Source organism: Cryptomeria japonica, chromosome 11, assembly GCF_030272615.1.
Source record: "Cryptomeria japonica chromosome 11, Sugi_1.0, whole genome shotgun sequence".
In the NCBI taxonomy this organism is placed as follows: Eukaryota; Viridiplantae; Streptophyta; class Pinopsida; order Cupressales; family Cupressaceae; genus Cryptomeria; species Cryptomeria japonica.
Genome location: NC_081415.1, coordinates 453415832 through 453435627, shown reverse-complemented (window position 1 = coordinate 453435627; position 19796 = coordinate 453415832). Strand labels below are relative to the sequence as shown.

Here is a 19796-nt window from a genome sequence, read left to right as displayed (position 1 = left end):
AACAGGGAAAAATATATAAACACCCAAAGTAGGCTACTCAATAAAATCTGCATTTGTGCCTAAAATGCACTTTCAACTCACCCCTTGAAATGGGTACCTGATAAAATGATCCATAGCTCCCTAGACTTATCCATAGCTCCTTAGACTTATCCCTCCAAAAATATTCTTCTCTTTTCAAAACTTCATTGTACTCCTTCAAATTATTTTCAAGCATAAATTCCTCCTTATTCATCCCGGCCAACATCACTTTTTGGTTTAACGCTTCAAGTTCTTCCTCTATTCTCAATTTTTCTGAAAAAATGTTTTTGAAGCTTGATTTATTCCAAGCCTTAATCTTATGTTTTAAAGATTGAAGCCTTCTAACAAATCTGAAACTAGGGGTGCCCACAAAAGTGTCACCTTCCAGCCACCAAACCTTGAGTTTTTCTTAAAACCCGGATCACACCACCACATACTAAGGAATTTGAAGTAGCTCCTCTATTTGTGAGTCTCCTTCCTGATTGATAAAGAAATTGGTAAATTATTAGAGCCACACTCGAGAATAATGCAAGTGGCCAATAAAAAATCCCCTGATAACCACCAATCTCTAGCAAAAAACCTATCCAGTCTTTCAGATATTTTAGAAAAGTTCAACCTTCTGTTAGTCCAGGTAAATTTACAATTTTTTGGGATAATATAGATAAGATTATTGTGTTATATGAAATCTCTGAAGTCCTCCATCACTTTTGAGCATTTTCTGAGACCTCCTTCTTTCTCATCCACATCCAGTAGAGCATTGAAATCCCTTGCTATGATAGCTTTATCCTTCTCAACTAGAGACGCTTGCATTGTAATTTCTCTCCAGACCTTTAATTTCTCTTCGGTCTTCATCGGGCCATATACATTAAAAATTGGAAAATGAAAATTTGTACCAATGCCTTTGATCTCACACGCCATCCAACTCTCATGGGAGGCAATGGGTACCACCTCGACATTTGTTGGATTCCATACCACACCTAGGCCACCAGCAGTGTCGATTGCATCATGAAATAAACCATCCCATTTAGAACAAGAATTAATGAGTTGCCTAGTTTTATCTCCACCAAGCTTGGTCTCTTGTAAAAGTAACACATCAGGATTGTGAATACTCAAAAAATGCTTGACCAAGCATTTCTTGTTAGGGGCCGATAGACCCCTGACATTCCAGGATGTGATTTTCATCTCTTACCAAGGGAGAGTCCTTCTCCCTTGGCTTTCTTCATAAAATCCAATACACTGATGATGCCTTTTTCCCTTGCTCTCTCCTCTCTTTTATGACAATTACTCCTCCTACCTCTAAAACCTTTGGCCTTCCCCAACAATGCATTAGCCGACTGATTGATACACCTTGGATGAATTTTTTCCAATTCATCTTCTTGAAACAAATCATCATCCGAACCCTTTTCAAATTCAAATTCAGTGTCTGAAAGTCCTTTGCACGAAGGGGTGATTCTCGGGGTATTTGGGACCGCATCATTCTTCCTCCCTGCATTAATATTCAATCTTGAACATTCACCATTATCTCCTAGGACCATGATCGAATCTTCCTCTCTTGTTTCCTTCAAATTGAAAGAGGATGATTTCAAAGAAGTTGAAAGGTTCATCTCTTGGTTGTGTGTCTAACCAACATCACCGGGTCTCTTCCCTTCTTGATCTGTAACTGTTTTTAACGAGTTATTTGGCTTCTGCCTCCAAAACTAGGATGGCTTCCTGAGGACATTCCTGGCCTTCCTCACAAATATCTTGCATTCATCCAATCCATGAAACTTGCTCCCGCATCTAGGACATTGTTTAATTTCTTTTTCAATTTCCACTTGTTGGCACCATTCACCGCTTGAAGTTAAAAATGTGATTGACTCAAGAATCCTTTTAACCGCTGCAATCCTCAAACGGGCATATTTGCAGAGATCGTCTTCATCATCAAAATCTACTTCCAATAGAGTCCCCAAGGTTCTGCCGATCTTTTCTAGAATAACCTCACTCCAATATTCAATGCGTAAATTGTACAATCGAATCCATACCGGTGCAGAGTATACAACCAACTGTATTGGATCAAAGTTCGAGGACCATGATTGCAAATATATTGCGTGATTATTTGCGAACCAATTCTCCTGATTGAGAATTTGATTTCTGTCTTCGCCATCTTCAAACAAGACCACGAAGAAGCCTTTAGGAATGAATTTAATGACAGTTTGCAACCCCCAATATCCTTCCACCCATTTTTTAATTTCTTTGTTTGACCAATTCAACCCAATAATCCTTGCAATGACCACGTGCTTTTCCCAAAAGAACACATCCTCCTCCAATTCCTCTGTAAAGTCGATCCATATCTCCTCCAAGTTTATCCTTTTCCCTCCAAGGCCGCCATTAATGTCTAACGGCATTTGCAGAGCAGTTGTATCTTACTTTAATATGCCACTGAATAGCCTTCGTAATTACTAAGCTCCAAAATTTCAATTATATAATTACACATATTTTCTAATACATATTAAAATATAAATTAATTTATTTATTTATATTTTTCTCAAAAATAAAATAATCAATTCCATTTTAATTTTTTTTAAATAACATTTTAATTTATAATTTCCCATATCCAAAATATATATATTTTTGTCCATATAAAAAAAATAACAAAACTAAATATATATATATATAATATTTTAATAAATTAATATAATTTATTTATTATAAAATTTTAAACTTTTTTTAAAAACAAATAAAATGAATTTAAAACTTTTTCTTTACTCCTAGCACCACGAGAGCCCCATAGAAGGGAAGGCGGTGACTTGGGGGCCACAACGTGGTCCCCCACCATAGCCTGGGCTATGGTGGGTCACCACGCTATGGCTGCCCATCCACAATGCCTTCCACATGGGAAGGGGAAGCCATGGGCTCCCCTCCCATGGGGTGCGTGGTGGCTGGTCCACCACATAACCCCCAATGTTGGTATTATGGATGACTTTGTCTTGTGTTGCATTGGTTTTATCATTGATGTGCATTGTTTTGGCACTCTGGTTATATTGGTTTATTGTTGAACCGACACATTGTGGTCCCAACATGGATATTAGCTTATGCACAGTCACCGGTATATGCTTCACCGACAGTGATGATGACGTGTTATCATCTGGAAATCATTTGGTTATGTCGAAGACATGGATTGGATGTTTGGATTTGGTATTTTTCTTATTTTGTATAATCGAGTTCACATATTTTCCTTTACCAGCAGATAGGTCTAGGTTATGGACCGGTACATGATATCTATTCCAAATCAGCACGACACGTTTTGGAAATGGTTTTGATAATGTGTAAATGTATTGAGCTAACATATTGTATCGCATCAAGACTTATTTGTAATTGATTTAATTATAATATCTTTAGTGATCCAACCTTAACATTTGGTCTTCGGTTTTGTATAAATGATTGTAAGATCTTATTGAAGATCAAATATTATGAGTGTGTGTGAATATTGAAGAGCGAAAACAAGCAGATCCTTGTGTGAATCACACAGATATTATCTGAAGGTTGAAGGAAGGTTATGAAGGTGTTTGGCACTCATGTTGAGAGCTTAAACCGATATTGAATCTAGAATTGTAGATGCTATTCTGAAGCAATACATTGTTATTGGATTTAACCATCCAAATGTATTCAGTGTGACTTCTATTTTGTGATTGAGTAGTGAGCTCTAGGCGGTTGGCCTTTCTGCATGTGCAAACCCCATTTGTATACACTTACTATCTGCAGTAGTATCATTTGGTTGTGGGTAAGGTTTCCCATCATGGTTTTTCCCCTTATAGGGTTTCCATGTCAAAATCTTTGTGTCATGTGTTGTTGATGTTGTTTCTCTTTCTATTACATGCATTAAGTTATACCGGTACTGCTATAATTGTTAATTTGTTTTACCGACATTAAAGTTTGTTTTACCGGCACTAAGTTTCAAGTTGGATTACTTGGTTTTGGGTTGTAATTTATAAATAACTGGTTCACAACTAATTCCCCCCCCCCCCTCTTAGTTGTCCTTCCCGATTCCTTACAATTGGTATCAGAGCCAAGTCCTCTTTTTGCAGAAGCCTAACAGCTTGAGGAGATCCTATGGTAGCAAATATTTTTAGGAAGGACAGTCCTAAACTTGATGGAACTAACTATGGTATATGGAAGATCGGAATGAAAAAACATCTGAACTATTTTAGAAGATATATATGGGATGTTACTAAGAATGGCTATGTTGGTCCTACTCTGAATCAACCTCATCCACCAACATTGGCTAAAGACTTGGAGAATGATTGTAAAGCAAGAGAAGCACTTCTGAGCGTATTATCAGATCAGAAAATCATGAGACTATCAGACCGATCTACTGCTAAAGCTATTTGGGATAAACTAGAAACATTGAATGAAGGAGATACCACTGTCAAGATAGAAAAATTGGAATGTTACCGGGTCAGGTATAAAAATTTAAAAATGGAAGAAGATGAAATAATTTCTGCACTTATGGAAAGAGTTAATGAAATTGTTTTAGGAATACATTATTGTGGAGGATCTTAAAGTGAAGATGAAATTGTTTCTAAAGTTTTAAGAGCTTTGCCACGGGCTTACAAAATGAAAGTGACTGCTACTAATGAATTGATAATAATGCCTAATACATCTGTTTCTAGAGATAATTTGGTTGGAAAACTTCTTGCATTTGAGCTTGAAGAGTTTGGTCTTGTTGCTACAGTCAAAACGGATATAGCTTTCAAAGAATCATCATCATCATCTGACAAAACTGATTGGAAATCACTTTATGCAAAAGAACTTGAAGATATGAGAAGATAAAATGAAGAAGTTGAAGAACTTGAAGCACTATTTGCAAGGAAGATCCCTAAAGGTCTAGCAAGAAGTAAGTATGAAGGTAAAGCAACTTTCAAATGTTTTAATTGCAATAAAGTTGGTCATATGGCTTCTAGGTGTCCTGATAGACATACAAGACTAAGGGAGAAAGCAAAAAGAACATATAAGCCTAACCCTGAATATCAGAGATATAGATTTAAGAAAAATAGAGATAAGTCATGTTACTATGTAGATGAAGGTGTCACAGATGATTCAGATGAAGATCTAGTAGATAGTGGATGGGCTTTTGTTGCAATAAAAGAAGATCAACTGGCTCTTATTGTCAAACCAGTAGAGCAGGCAATGGCAGTAAAAATTGAAGAAAAGGATGAATGGATTATAGATAGTGGATGCTTGCATCATATGACTGGTGATAAAAGAAAATTCTTATCATTACAGGAAATTCATGGAGGTCTAGTAAGATTTGGAGATGATAAAGCTTGTTTAGTCAAAGGAAGAGGCACTATATCTTTGGATGGTAAGCACAATAATGACAATGTTTATTATGTTGAAGGTTTGAAGCATAATCTTTCAAGTGTTGGTTAGTTAGTGGAAAAAGGGTTTCAATTACAATTCAAGAATGGATAATGCAAAATCATGAATAGAACTAGATTGGAGATTGCAACCGGTAATCAGACTAAAGGTAATATCTTTCACTTGAATACCAGTGATAAGACATGTTTGATTGCACACATTGATGAAAGTTGGTTATGGCATAAAAGACTTTGCTATGTGAATTTTGATTGCATTATAAAGATCAGTTCAACTAAGGCATTTTGGGATTTACCTAAGATTGTGAAACCTCATAATCCGGTATGCAAGGAACGTCAAATGGGAAAGCAAGTTAGAACAACATTTAAAAGAATTTTTGAGAAATCCAATAATATTCTTGATTTTATTCATACTGATTTATATGGTCCAGCAAGAACAAGAAGCCTTTAGGGAAAAGATACTTTATGCTAATAATTGATGATTATTCTAGAATGTGTTGGGTTACTTTTCTCAAGGAGAAATCAGAAGCTTTTGGAAGATTCAAGATATACAAGGCAATGGTAGAGAATGAAACTCGCAAGAAAATCAAATGTTTGAGATCTGATCAAGGAGGAGAATTTACATCTAGAGAATTTAATGCATTGTGTGAGGAAAATGGAATCAAAAGACAACTATCAGCACCTCAGACACCCCAACAGAATGGAGTTGTGGAAAGGAAGAACAGAACTATTCTGGATGCAGCAAGAACTATGATGATGGAAGGAAATCTACCTCATGTGTACTGGAGAGAAGTAGTGAATACAATAGTTTATACTTTCAATAGAATTCACATCAAAAGTGAAACCGGTAAGGCCCCTTATGAACTATTGTTTGGTCATACTCCTACTCTTAAATATTTTAGAATATTTGGAAGCAAATGTTATATTAGAAGAGATGAGTATATTGGCAATTTTGATCCTATAAGTGATGAAGGAATATTTCTTGGTTATTCAACTAGAAGCAAGGCATATAGATGTTATAATAAAAGATTGCAGAAAATCATTGAGAGTACTAATGTGAAGATAGATGAACATTTTAGAGGAGATTCAAGATCTGTAGAACCGGCAGTAGAAATGATTATAAATGAACTGGCACAGATTGCACCAGTACAGAGTGAAGAACCAGTCACACTGGAATCATCAGAGAACTCAACTGTGACTGAAGAACAACAGCATGTGAATGTAAATCAGAATAAACCTAGTTATGTAAGATTGAATCATTCAAAGAATCAGATAATTGGAAATAAAAATCAAGGTGTCATGACTAGAGGAAGATTGGCAAATGAAGAGGTATGTTTAATTTCTCAAGCTGAACCAGCATCTGTTATCGAAGCATGTCAAGATGAACATTGGATAAAAGCAATGGAAGAAGAATTAGAATAGATTGAAAAGAATAATACTTGGATATTAGTTCCCCGACCTAAAGACAAAAATGTAATTGGAACTAAATGGGTATATAGAAATAAACTTAATGAAGATGGTGAAGTAATCAGAAACAAAGAAAGATTAGTTTGTAAAGGTTATTCATAGAAAGAAGGAATTGATTATAATGAAACCTTTGCACTAGTAGCCATAATTGAGGCAATTAGACTATTTCTTGCATTTACAGCTCATAAGAACTATAAAATTTATCAGATGGATGTAAAATGTGCATTTTTGACTGGAAATCTTGAAGAGGAAGTTTACATTGAACAGCCTAATGGATTTTCATTGACAGATGACAAGGATACAGTTTGCAGGTTAAGGAAAGCTTTATATGGATTTAAGCAAGCTCCCGAAGCTTGGTATGCTAGATTGGATAAATATCTTTTAAAGCTTGGATACAAAAAAGGTAATGCTGACAACAATTTGTATTACAAAGTTACCAATGATGACATTTTGGTTATTGAATTATTTGTGGATGATATCATTTTTGGAGGTGAAGAAGAGTTATGTAAAGACTTTGCTAACAAGATGTAGGAAGAATTTGAAATGTCTATGATTGGAGAGATAAAAAAATTTCTAGGTTTGCAGATTTCTCAAACAGATAAAGGTATATTCATATGTCAAACAAAGTACTTGAAGGAACTTTTGAAGAAATTTGGTATGGAAAACTCCAAACCGGTAAGCACTCCTATGACTACAATTGATAAATTGACATTAAAGGATGATTCAGCTCCTATTAATTTGGCAAGGTACAAATTTATGATTGGAGGATTACTATATTTAACACAAACTAGACCTAATATAATGAATGCAGTATGTATTGTTTCTAGGTTTCAAAGCAATCCTAAAGAAAATCATGAAACAACAGTTAAATGGATTTTCTAGTACCTACAAGGCACAACAAATCTTGGTTTATGGTATTCTAAGGATGAAAATTTTGAGTTATGTGCATATACAGATGCAAATTGGGCAGGAGATGTAGATGACAGAAAGAGTACCACTGGCGGTGCATTCTTTATTGGCAAAAGATTAATTTCATGGATCAACAAAAAGTAGACTTGTACATTATTATCTATAGCAGAATCATAATATGTTGCAGCAGCAACTAATTGCACTCAGGTATTATAGATCAAGCAAATGTTGAAGGATATAAAGGTAAAATGCAAAGAACCAATAATTATCTATTGTGATAATTCAGCAGCAATTGATATATCAAATCATCTGGTATTTCACTCTAAAACAAAGCATGTTTCTATTAAGTACAATTTTCTGAAAGAGAATGTTGAAGCAAATGAAGTGAGATTGGTTTATGTGAATACTATAGAGAAAATTGCAGATATTGTTACAAAGCCTTTTCCTAAGGAAACATTTGAATATCTCAGAGAGCAGCTTGGGGTAATTTCCCCACCAGCAGAGACTTGAATGATGAAGATTAGTATCAAACCGGTAGGGACTAATAGAAAAATCTTTTTCCGACTTTGATGAAGGAGAGCTACTGCTCAGGGGGAGTAGTTAGCTATATGTTATGTTTTGATTCTTAACTACTTTGGCATTTGATGTCAAAGGGGGAGAGATATCTATGGAAAAACATTGTACTTTGGGGAGAGATGTATTTTGATTTTGATTTCTGGTATTGATCTATTTTGGGAGATTGTTGGTTTTTGGCATTCTGTTTTTTTGGCACTTAGATGTTTTTCCATCTAGTGTTTCCATCAATACCAAAGGGGGAGATTGTTGGTATTATGGATGACTTCGTCATGTCCTGCATTGGTTTTGTCATTGATGTCAACACTTATCCTTTTAGAGGTCTACATTGTTGTTTTGGCACTCTGGATATATTGGTTTATTGTTGAACCGACACATTGTGGTCCCAACATGGATATTGGCTAATGCACAGTCACTGGTATATGCTTCACCGATAGGTTATATTGATCACCAGCAATGATGATGACTTGTTATCATCTAGAGATCATTTGGTTATGTCAAAGACATGGATTGGATGTTTGGATTTGGTGTTTTTCTTATTGGTCTAATCGAGTTCACATATTTGCCTTTACCGGCAGATAGGTCTAGGTTATGGATCGATACATGATATCTATTCCAGATTAGCACAAAACATTTTGGAAATGGTTTTGATAATGTGTAAATGTATTGAGCCGACATTGTTAGATACTTGATCAGTCCCAAAGACACTGAGAGGGGGGAGTGAATTAGTGTCTAACCAGTAGATGAAATATTTTAACTTGTTTGAAACTTCATAACCTAAATTAATATACCGGTAAACAAATAATAATGCAGTAAAGAGAAACAAAAGTATAAGCATCAATGCACACCATAACACAAATATTTTTGGTGAGGAAACCTGGTAGGGGAAAAACCTCAGTGGGATTTGTGACCCACAATATTTACTCATTGGCCAATATGAATAAATATTACTTGTATAATAGAGGCCTATACATGCAGGAAGGCTAGCAGCCTAGAGCTCACTGCTAAACACAAAATAGAGTCACATTGACTACAATTGGATGGTTAAATCCAATAACAATGTACTGCTCAAAATAGCATATGCAATGCTGGATTTGGTACTGGTTTAAGCTCTATCAGATACCTCTGCCATAAACCTTGCTTCGCTCTTCTCTTCTCTTATTCACTCATAGGATAATTACATCAAAATGCATATATAGTTCATTTGCTATCATAACCTATCACATCTCATATATTGCTTCTTTACATTACTTAATTACATTTCAAAATGACCTACAAGATCTCATACATATATGAGTCTTTATCATACATCATGTCGGCTATACAAATATAATTACAATACAAAACAATATTATTTCAAGTCGGCTTAGAGTGTCGGTATAATCTGTTGTCGGTGTAGACTGGATGTCATTGTGAATAAACATGTAGTGCCTGCCAGTGTCGATAGATGATGTATGTTGCCGGTGTAATCTGTGAACCATGTTACCAGTTGGTTGCCATCAATGAAAACATCAACTATTCTCATCTGAGTATATAATGCCAATAATCTCCCCCTTTGGCATTGATGGCAACACTCAAGAGAAAAATCCAAAAACTGAGTGTTCTCCCCCTGAGCAAATGATCTCCTTCTGTACATTTTTCTCATATACCTCTACTCCCCCTTTGACATTAATGACAAAGGATGTCAAAAGAATCAAAGAATTCAAAATTTACCTAGAAACCTGTAACTGGTTATGTACAATCTGGAAAATGTCTGCCAAAACTAAGTTAAGACCTTGCAAAAACTTAGTACTGTCAGAAATTATGGTCTCAGTTTGTCAGATCATACCGGTGAGATAATGCATATGTTTCTCCGGTGATCTGTCGCCTTGAATAGATTCTTTAGACAGCTCATTCTGGTGTGTTAATAAGTTGTCCAATCTAGGACCAAGCTTGTTCTTCAACTCTCGGGCTTTCATTCTCAACCTTTCCTTCTCTCTTTCTAATTTCTCAATCTTCTCTTCATAGGTTGCCATTTCCTTATCCAAAACTAAAGTAAGTTCCAAAGAACCAATCATATTATCATCTATATCATAAATTTCCTTCTATTTTTTCCTTATTTCCTTATCAATATCCTCTGTGAAATGGTGAGGCTTGCATGCCTCTGTGTACAACTCTTTGTATTCTGGAATGGTGGAATTTAGTGCCGGCAACAAAGAATCAATCTGTCCTGTATAGTCTTTAATTGTCTTGTCAAAGAATTTATCTTTCTCCTTATTCACTATTTCCTTAATGGTCTTTTCATTTATTTTATACACAGTTTGAATGTTAGAAGCAATGAATTTGGACAATGTGTCCAATTTACCTATAGATCCATCAATATGATCAACTTTACATGCCAGTGCAATGATTTACAAATTTGGTAAAGTATCATCAATGGCCTTAACTGCTAAGGCATTGCATTCTATAATCCTCTTTATTGAATCTAAAAGTACATCTGTAACATTCGTTGATCTATAATCCATAGTAGAGGTGCTAGGAGAAGTGCTTGATTCTACAATTGGTTTCTTTTCTTCTCTGAATGTCTACACAGTTATCTTAACCACTTCTGCTTCCTTGCTTCCATCCTTAACCTCTTCTTTATCTATTTTTTCTTCCTTCTTATCTTCATTCTTATCCTCATTCTTATTTTCAACCTTACTTTCTATCTTACTATCTATCTTACTATCTGTCAGTTCAGATATATTCTGTTCATGTCCCTTTTCTGCTTCTACTTCTTCTTCTGTCGGTATTTCAATGTTAAGTTGAGAGTCAACAGTGTTCATCGGTGACTCAGAGATCACATCATTTGTAGCTTCAACTTTCTTTACCTCTACAGTTTCCTTATCCAATACAATATTGATATCCCGAGTGTCCACATTCATGGTAAAAAGAATGTCTGACTCCAGATTAATGTCATCTTTTGTTACTTCCTCTAACTTCTCTTCTTTAGGCTGACTATCTGTTTGTGTCGGTGCCTCTAAAATTATTGGTGGGGTGTCCTGTTTCGGTGGAGGTAGATTATCCTTAACTGTGATATTTGGTATATTTCCAATCTTACTCTTACCCTTATCTATCTTCTGATATACCTTAGTAAATGACTTATCCATCTTTTGTCTTTCTTTCTCTTCTTTCTTCTCTCTCTCAACAAAAAATATGTCCCATTTATCAGTCGTTTCATCTACAATTTTTTTCACTCGGTCGGCCATAAGACTAACTCATCAATGACCACTCACAAAAATAGTTCTATTGGCTTTAGATATAAGGTCATCAATTTCCTGCTTGGAATTAATAGGATGCATAGCTAATAGAGCTTCTACCTTCAATTTCTTATCAAGTTCCATAACAGACATTCTCTTTGCTTCTAATCTTAAGTACAAATCATTAGGTAGAACATCTACAACTTCAATAAGAACCTTCTTGTATATGTCTAGATACAAAATAATGCTTTCCTCTATAGTATCCTTTTCTGAATCCTTAAAAGAATGAAAAAATTTATTTACATTACTAAGATTACCATCTTGAGTGATTTAATTGACTAACTCTTCTAGTGAAAGAGTATCTGGTTCCTTTGGTTCAAATTTCTTCTTTGGAGTAACTTTCTTCTTAGGACCAATAGGCCTGTTGCTTCTATCTGAGTGTCCTTGATTTCTTAGGAGATGGAGCAGGTTTTGGTGAGGGTTTTCTTTTCTTTCTTTCTACTCTTTTGAATTTAGCTTCCCTATCATTATCAGAATCAGATGAGGTAGCCATAAGAGAGATATGTGCTACCAGTTGTTGTTTTGTTCTTCTTTCTTGTTCAGCAACACCTTTCATCAAATCTAGTTTCAATAAGCCTTTCTTAACAATTTCAACAAATGTTGAAGCATCTTTCATTACCTTGTCTCTTATCTTCTTCTGCTTCGTAACTTCGACACCTTTCTCAATTGTTTCAGCATTTCCAAATATCTCCTCCATTTGTTCCGGTGGAGCATCTAGGAGTATTTTAGCATATGAATCCAAGATGTGTGAATCCACCTCAGCCAAATCTTTGTAATCCAGACAGTTCTAGGTCTAACTGCCTCCATCCATACTTCATCTCTTTTGATCACAAAGCATATTTGTTTGTCAGACTTATCAACAATGCTTTGGGGAATCCTTTCCTTTTGTCTCATTTTTGCTTGAAAATTCTTGAAATACTCTTTTACCAGTTTGTCACTATCAGATCCCATGTCGGTAATTGCCTCCTTTATCTATTTTCTAACACAAATATCATAGGCAAAATCCTTGTCCAATACCGGGAATATCCTTTGAGAAGTAAAGCATTAAACTCACAATAAGATTTCCAAATTTAAAGGTTCTCTTCTTATCTCCTTTTATCTTTCTCAAATTCTCTAGCAATTCATCCTTTGACCATTCATAGATGTCAATTTTAGCATTATTCAAGATCATCTCATGAGCACTATGAATGCATAAACTAGATATGAAATTCAATCTGTTAGTATGAGCAACTTTATAACCAATCACCATACTTTCAAATTTAACATTGTTATCTTTTATATCATTAATCCTAAGTGACCTGTTGTCAAATGTAGCTCCGGTTAAGCTCATAACTTCCTTGTTTGGAACTTTATTTTTCTTGGCAGGCCTAGTGCTGGTGGAGGGTAAACTAGTAATAGCCCTTATAGCTTCCTTAGTGATCTTAAAAACTGAATCTAACCACATGAATTCACCTTGAACCCTACTAAGAACATAATGTATGGTTTCATCTGAAAATTATGGCATATGGAGGATTTTAATGAACCCTAAATCCTCAACAATCTTGTGTTCTGGTTTGACTATACCTTGGTTGTCAGCAATAACATTTATGAACATATTCTTTAAATCTTCGAACCCTAAAATTTCAATGTAGCAAAGTATGTATGCCCTAGGGTCTTCTACAAACGCGACTCCCTTCAGGATTCTATAAAATGCACCAATGGAGTCATCCAGTTTTGCTATCTTAGGGATTATCTTGAAAAGTGGTCTAGGTCATTTTATGTTCTCCACAATGGTAGGGTTTGCAACGAATTTAGGAACGGAGGATGAAGAAGCCATTGTGTAAGATAAATACCTTTTAGCTGAGAAATCCTTGAATGCTCTGAAAAACTTTTTGTTGCTTCGCCTTTGGGATGCCTTTGCTCAATTTCGCTCTTCTTTGAATGCTTGAATGCTTTGGTGAGTTGAATTGAGAAATTACGATGTTTTATAACCAAAAAGTTAACTTACAACTGCAATAAATGCTTCGTCGGTGAAGTGAATTTCCATTGTAACTCAACATGTCTTCCGGTAAAGAAGAATTATAACTGCTTACCACCAATCAAGGGTAAATGCATGATTTTCAATTAGTTGTCTTTCCCCTAAGGATTATTCCTTAGTTAGATGAAGAATCTCCTGTCGGTGCAGGATTGCCTTGTTCTACCAATGCAGAGACAGATTCATCATTCCTCTTATCTCTCTTCCTGATCCATTGTTTAGTAAATTCTTACTTAATTTCATTTACCTTTTGGTTGCCTTTGTCATTAGATCCTTTGTTGTTTGTCAGTACACTCTTGCTTCTACAAAATTTTGCAATATGCCCAATCTTGTTACATGCATAACAAGTTACATTGTTTCTCTAAATAGCTTTTCCATAGCCTTGACTGGTTTGAGTTCTGCATTGATTAGATAAATATCCAAATCTACCACAAATATAGCATTTCACATTCATTTTGCAATTGTCTGAGTTATGACCATTTTTATTGTATTTGGAACATTGACCGGTGGATGAGTTTGTATTCTGATTATTCCTAAATCTGCACTGATTTGCTCTATGACCAAATTTGTTGCAATTAAAACATTTCCCATTGAATTTATAATCATTAGGTTGCCTTACTAGTTTGTTGTGATCATGATTGTTTGTAGTCCCGGAACTTTCTCCATGCTCAAATCCAAGTCCAATTGTTTCTCCATCAGGTTTCTGACTTTTTACCATATCATCAAGCTTCTCTAAACTATTCTTGAATTTGTCTTTGTATTCATTTGCAGTGACCAACTCATTTTCCAAAGTGCTAACTTGTCACATAAGTTCCTCTTTGTCATGTTGCATGTGAATCAAATCTATTGTAAGCATATCATTTTCATAACTAAGCCTTAGAGATTCATCTAATCTTTCATTAAGTCTTCTGGCCAAATCTTCCTCATTCCTCTTTCTATCTTCAATATCCTTGCATAATCTCATGGTTAAATCTTGAATCTCATTCTTCATGTTATTGTTCTCTTGTCTCAATTTCTCTGCAATATCTCTGAGAGTTTCCTTTTCTTCATCATCTTGATTTTGCAATTGCACATGTAATTCTTTTCTCTTATTCTTTTCTATAACCAGGTTACCTTGAAGTGCTTTGATGAATTCCCCAGTAGTTCTGAGTTCATCTTCCAGTTTGATATTCTTCAATTTTTCTCCATCACAATCTTCAAGAGATCCTTTCAACTATTGTCTCAAACTTTCCATCGGTACCAGTTTTAGAATCTTCCTCAATTTGCTAGGTTTTTTTAAATAGAGGACTAGGATCTGATACCAATTGTTAGATACTTGATCAGTCCCATAGACACTAAGAGGGGGGGTGAATTAGTGTCTAACTGGTAGATGAAATATTTTAACTTGTTTGCAACTTTATAACCTAAATTAATATACCAGTAAACAAATAATAATGCAGTAAAGAGAAACAAAAGTATAAGAATCAATGCACACCATAACACATATATTTTTGGTGAGGAAACCCGATAGGGGAAAAACCTCCATGGGATTTGTGACCCATAATATATACTCACTGGCCAATATGAATAAATATTACTTGTACAATAGGGGTCTGCACATACAGGAAGGCCAACAGCCTAGAGCTCACTGCTCAACACAAAATGGAGTCGCACTAACTACAATTGGATGGTTAAATCCAATAACAATGTACTACTCAAAATAGCATATGCAATGCTAGATTCAGTACCTGTTTAAGCTCTTTTAGATACCTCTGCCATAAACCTTTCTTCACTCTACTCTTATTCTCTCATAGAATAATTACATCAAAATGCATATATAGTTCATTTGCTATCATAACCTATCACATCTCATATATCACTTCCTTACATTACCTAATTATATTTCAAAATGACCTACAAGATCTCATACATATATGAGTCTTTACAATACATCATGTCGGCTATACAAATATAATTACAATACAAAACAATATTATTTCAAGTCGGCTTAGAGTGCCGGTATAATCTATTGTCGATGTAGACTGGATGTCGGTGTGAATAAACTTGTAGTGTTTGCCGGTGCCGGTAGATGATGTCTGTTGCCTGTGTAACCTATGAAACATGTTACCAGTTGGTTGTCATCAATGACAACATCAACTATTCTCATCTGAGTGTATAATGCCAATAGACATATTGTATCGCATCAAGACTTATTTGAAATTGATTTAATTATAATATTTTTAGTGAGCCAAGCTTAACATTTGGTCTTAGGTTTTGTATAAATGATTGGAAGATCTTAATGAAGACCAGATATTATGAGTGTGTGTGAATATTGAAGAGCGAAAATAAGAAGATCCTTGTGTGAATCACGCAGACATTATCTGAAGGTTGAAGGAAGGTTATGAAGGTGTTTGGCACTCATGTTCAGAGCTTAAACTGGTACTGAATCCAGCATTGCAGAAGCTATTCTGATGAAGTACATTGTTATTGGATTTAACCATCCAACTATAGTTAGTGTGACTTCTATTTTGTGATTGAGCAATGAGCTCTAGGCAGTTGGCCTTTCTGCATGTGCAGACCTCATTTGTATACACTTAATATCTGCAATAGTATCATTTGATTCTATGTAAGGTTTCCCACTGTGTTTTTTCCCCTTACAAGGTTTTCACATCAAAATCTTTGTGTCATGTGTTGTGGATGTTGTTTCTCTTTCTATTACATGCATTAAGTTATACCAGTACTGCTAACACTATTAATCTGTTTTACTGACACTAAGTTTCAAGTTGGATTAATTGGTTTTGGGTTGTAATTTATTAATAACTGGTTCACAACTGATTCACCCCCCCCCCCTCCTCTCAGTTGTCCTTCCCGGTTCCTAACACCCAAAACAAATTTTTTTTTTCTTATTAAAACAAACTATTACCCCCCCTCCCCATCTCAAAACAAGAAAACTTAGACATTGTGTTTGGAGACAATAACTAAGACTGTAATTTAAAATAAAATAAAAAATTGGCAGCATAACAGCTAGCCATTGAGATTATTTAACCACCCAAAAACCCCAATTTTGGGAAGAAATTAACAGGGAAAATAGCAAAATATAAAATATGAAATCTGCCAAGTAAACGACAAAAACAGCTAATCCAAATTTTAATTTAATTTTTGTTTTGAAATCAATTCTTCTCATACAAATCCAAAATTGATTGGAAAATAAAAATTAAGCAATAAGGGATTCAAATTTCAATTAAATTCAAACCCTTCCTCTTCCAACAAGAATCTTTAATTAACTCGCAACACAAAATTTTCCAAAAACAACACATAGAGATTTTCAAATCAAATTAATTTTTTTTTTTAAATAAAAACAATAGAGGTATTAAACAAGAATCCAACCTCAATATATAATCCTGGAAGAAAACTGAGAAGAGCCCAACCTACAATCTAGAATATTTCTTCAACAAAGTTGCAACCAAAAATTTTCCTTCCCAAAACACTACCTTCTTCCTCCCTTGAAGAACAAGGTAGAAATAGAAAAATTTTAACCTAAAACTATTTTAGGTTGAAATGTTTTCTCAACCAATCAAATTCATTCCCCATAAAGTAAATTTTTTAAAAGTCTCTTCTCCAAAAAATGATTTTCTCAATTTATTTAAAAACTCAAATTTACATTTTCAAGGTCAATATGGAAAAAAAATTATTTTCTTATTTCTATTTCAATTATTTTTTAAATTTGCCTACATGTTTTAGTTCTCACATGAAAACAATAAATTATCAAACTTGCTTAAATAATAAATTGAACAAATTGATTTTACGACGAATCTCAAAAAAAGGGTACTATTTAATTTAATCTCTTTTACTTACCAATGCATAATAACACATTTAATCTGATTAAATACTTAAGATTTAATAGTCAAATTTACCCAACACATTAAACGCAACTTAAATAATTCAAATAAACACACGACTCGCACACCAACAAAGGGGAAACTGACGAACAACTGACAACGCTCACTTTGAGCATGACTAGGGAAAAATGTAGGTCTTAGGACTATCTCCTCCACTTCCATCGGACCAGTAAGGTACGCTTAGGCCTATGAAGCCAGGTGGAGATGATACCCCGTACCTACACGATACTGATACCTACAATATCCTGCATCATTGAACCACGCACATGCATATATACAACCATAGAAAACACACTGGTGAAGGAGAACCGTGACGTTCCCTGTCTCACCGAAGTGAGTGAAGGAAAATCATCCCCTCGTACCCCATACACTTACAAACATGAAACATGTATATAACTCATCGTACGTATAAAATAAATGTGTCAATCCATATCAGTAATCCAATTAAAAACACATTTAAATATCAATAAGGAAATACTGCATGAAAAACATACACTGCAACTCAAATTAAAGCATATAACAATGTCACATAATGTCTAAGTAAAATATCACAATAAAATGTATCCACTAAAAAAGTCAATTGAAGTCAAACATTAGTCTAAAAAGGTTTGATCGAGTAAGGGGTACTACAAGCAGGACTTAGTCTCCCTATAAACTGCTGAAGCAGAAAACATTATTGATGCTACATGCTGCTCTTAGGTACTCTAGATGAAGTAAACACTCAAAGACATACACGTGGACATCACTGATCCTATTATCATTTGGTGTGATAATTCAAGTGCCATCAACATATCACTGAATCTGGTGATGCATTCCAGGACAAAGCATATAGTCATCAAGTATCATTTCCTCAGAGAGAAGGTTGATGGACAAGAAGTAAAGATGGACTATGTCCCTATAGGAGAACAAGTGGCAGACATTTTAACCAAACCTTTGTCGGTAAGCACTTTTGAGTACTTAAGACACAACTTGGGAGTTGTGTCACCTACCTTATGCACTTAAGATTGTCAGGTATTATATGGTTTAGGGGGAGTTCATAGAAACACCTATAACTCTTGAACCACATGCTAGGCATAGGGAAATTTCAAGGCTATATGTCTCAGTACCGGTTGTAATCACTGGTATCAGCCTTAAGGGGTGGATATAGTACCCTTTGTCATTGTGTCAAAGGGGGATAAATCTATCGGTATGAAGTCTTGCAGTAAGTTGACATCAATGCCAAAGGGGGAGATTGTTGACATTAAGTTGTCATTGATGTCAACTAGCTTGGCAAGGTCACCGGTAAGTAAGAAGTGGGGACCAGTATAAAAAGAGAAAGACATATGATGGCAATCCACATGTGAGTAAGCAAGCAGAAGGAAGGCTATCGGTACACATGAATTGTGTCATCTGTCGGTAAAGTAGGCTTACCAGTAAGGCATAAACTGGTATCAAGGCTAGTTATTTGTTTGTGATGAAGAGGCGATATGAAGTCTTGCACTAAGTTGACATCAATTCCAAAGGGGGAGATTGTTGGCATTATTGGCATTAAGTTGTCATTGATGTCAACTAGTTTGGCATGGTCACCAGTAAGTAAGAAGTGGTGACCAGTATAAGAAGAGAAAGACATATGATGGAAATCCACATGTGAGTAAGCAGATAGAAGGAAGGCTACCGGTACACATGAATTGTGTCATCTGCTGATAAAGAAGGCTTACCAGTAAGGCATAAACTGGTATCAAGGTTGGTTGTTTATTTGTGATGAAGAGACAGAATGTTAAATGAATCACAACAACACCCAGTGAGCAGAACATAAAGAATGGCATGAAGACATACTGAAAGGCAAGATGAACTGTTAGGAGGATGTGTTGTCGGTAAAGAGGATGTTTTTTGGTTATACTAGTAAGGTGAACTGAACCGGTAGTCAACCTTGGTCAACAAAGAATGTCAAACCGACATAGCAATCCAAGCAGAGGTGGATGTCGACAAACATGAAAGTTGGATGCCAGGTGGTGATATATCACAGGTCAGTGAAGTGTGCATCAATGTAAAAAGTGAGCAAGTAGGTCAACTTTTATGAAGAACCCACAAGTCATAGAGGATGCAAGAGGATTGTGGTTTGAGGAAGACAAGCTGGCAAGTGACTGAACTGATCCTACAAGAATATTTGATCTTCATACCCATTTGCTAATGAAAACCATAGAGCCATTAATGATGTATGACAGAGAAAAGTAGAAAAGCAGGGTACAAACCTCCAGATTTAGAAAACGCACATTGGAATGCAAAGCTTTGGTGGTGTTGATCAATGTCATGAAGATCATATCCC

The 19796-nt window shown here is 35.2% G+C and overlaps 1 protein-coding gene across 1 annotated transcript; it reads right to left on the bottom strand.

Annotated features, from left to right (window-relative positions):
* Nucleotides 1-1715: 1715 nt before the first annotated feature.
* Nucleotides 1716-2402, bottom strand: LOC131860244 (uncharacterized). The gene has a single exon (XM_059214625.1). The coding sequence runs from the start codon at nucleotides 2400-2402 to the stop codon at nucleotides 1716-1718; it is 687 nt and encodes a 228-aa protein (XP_059070608.1).
* Between the last annotated feature and the right edge of the window lie 17394 nt (nucleotides 2403-19796).

What these genes read in the sequence shown, in the direction of transcription:
- LOC131860244 (XM_059214625.1), bottom strand. Translation starts at nt 2,402, where the DNA reads ATGCCGTTAGACATTAATGGCGGCCTTGGAGGGAAAAGGATAAACTTG.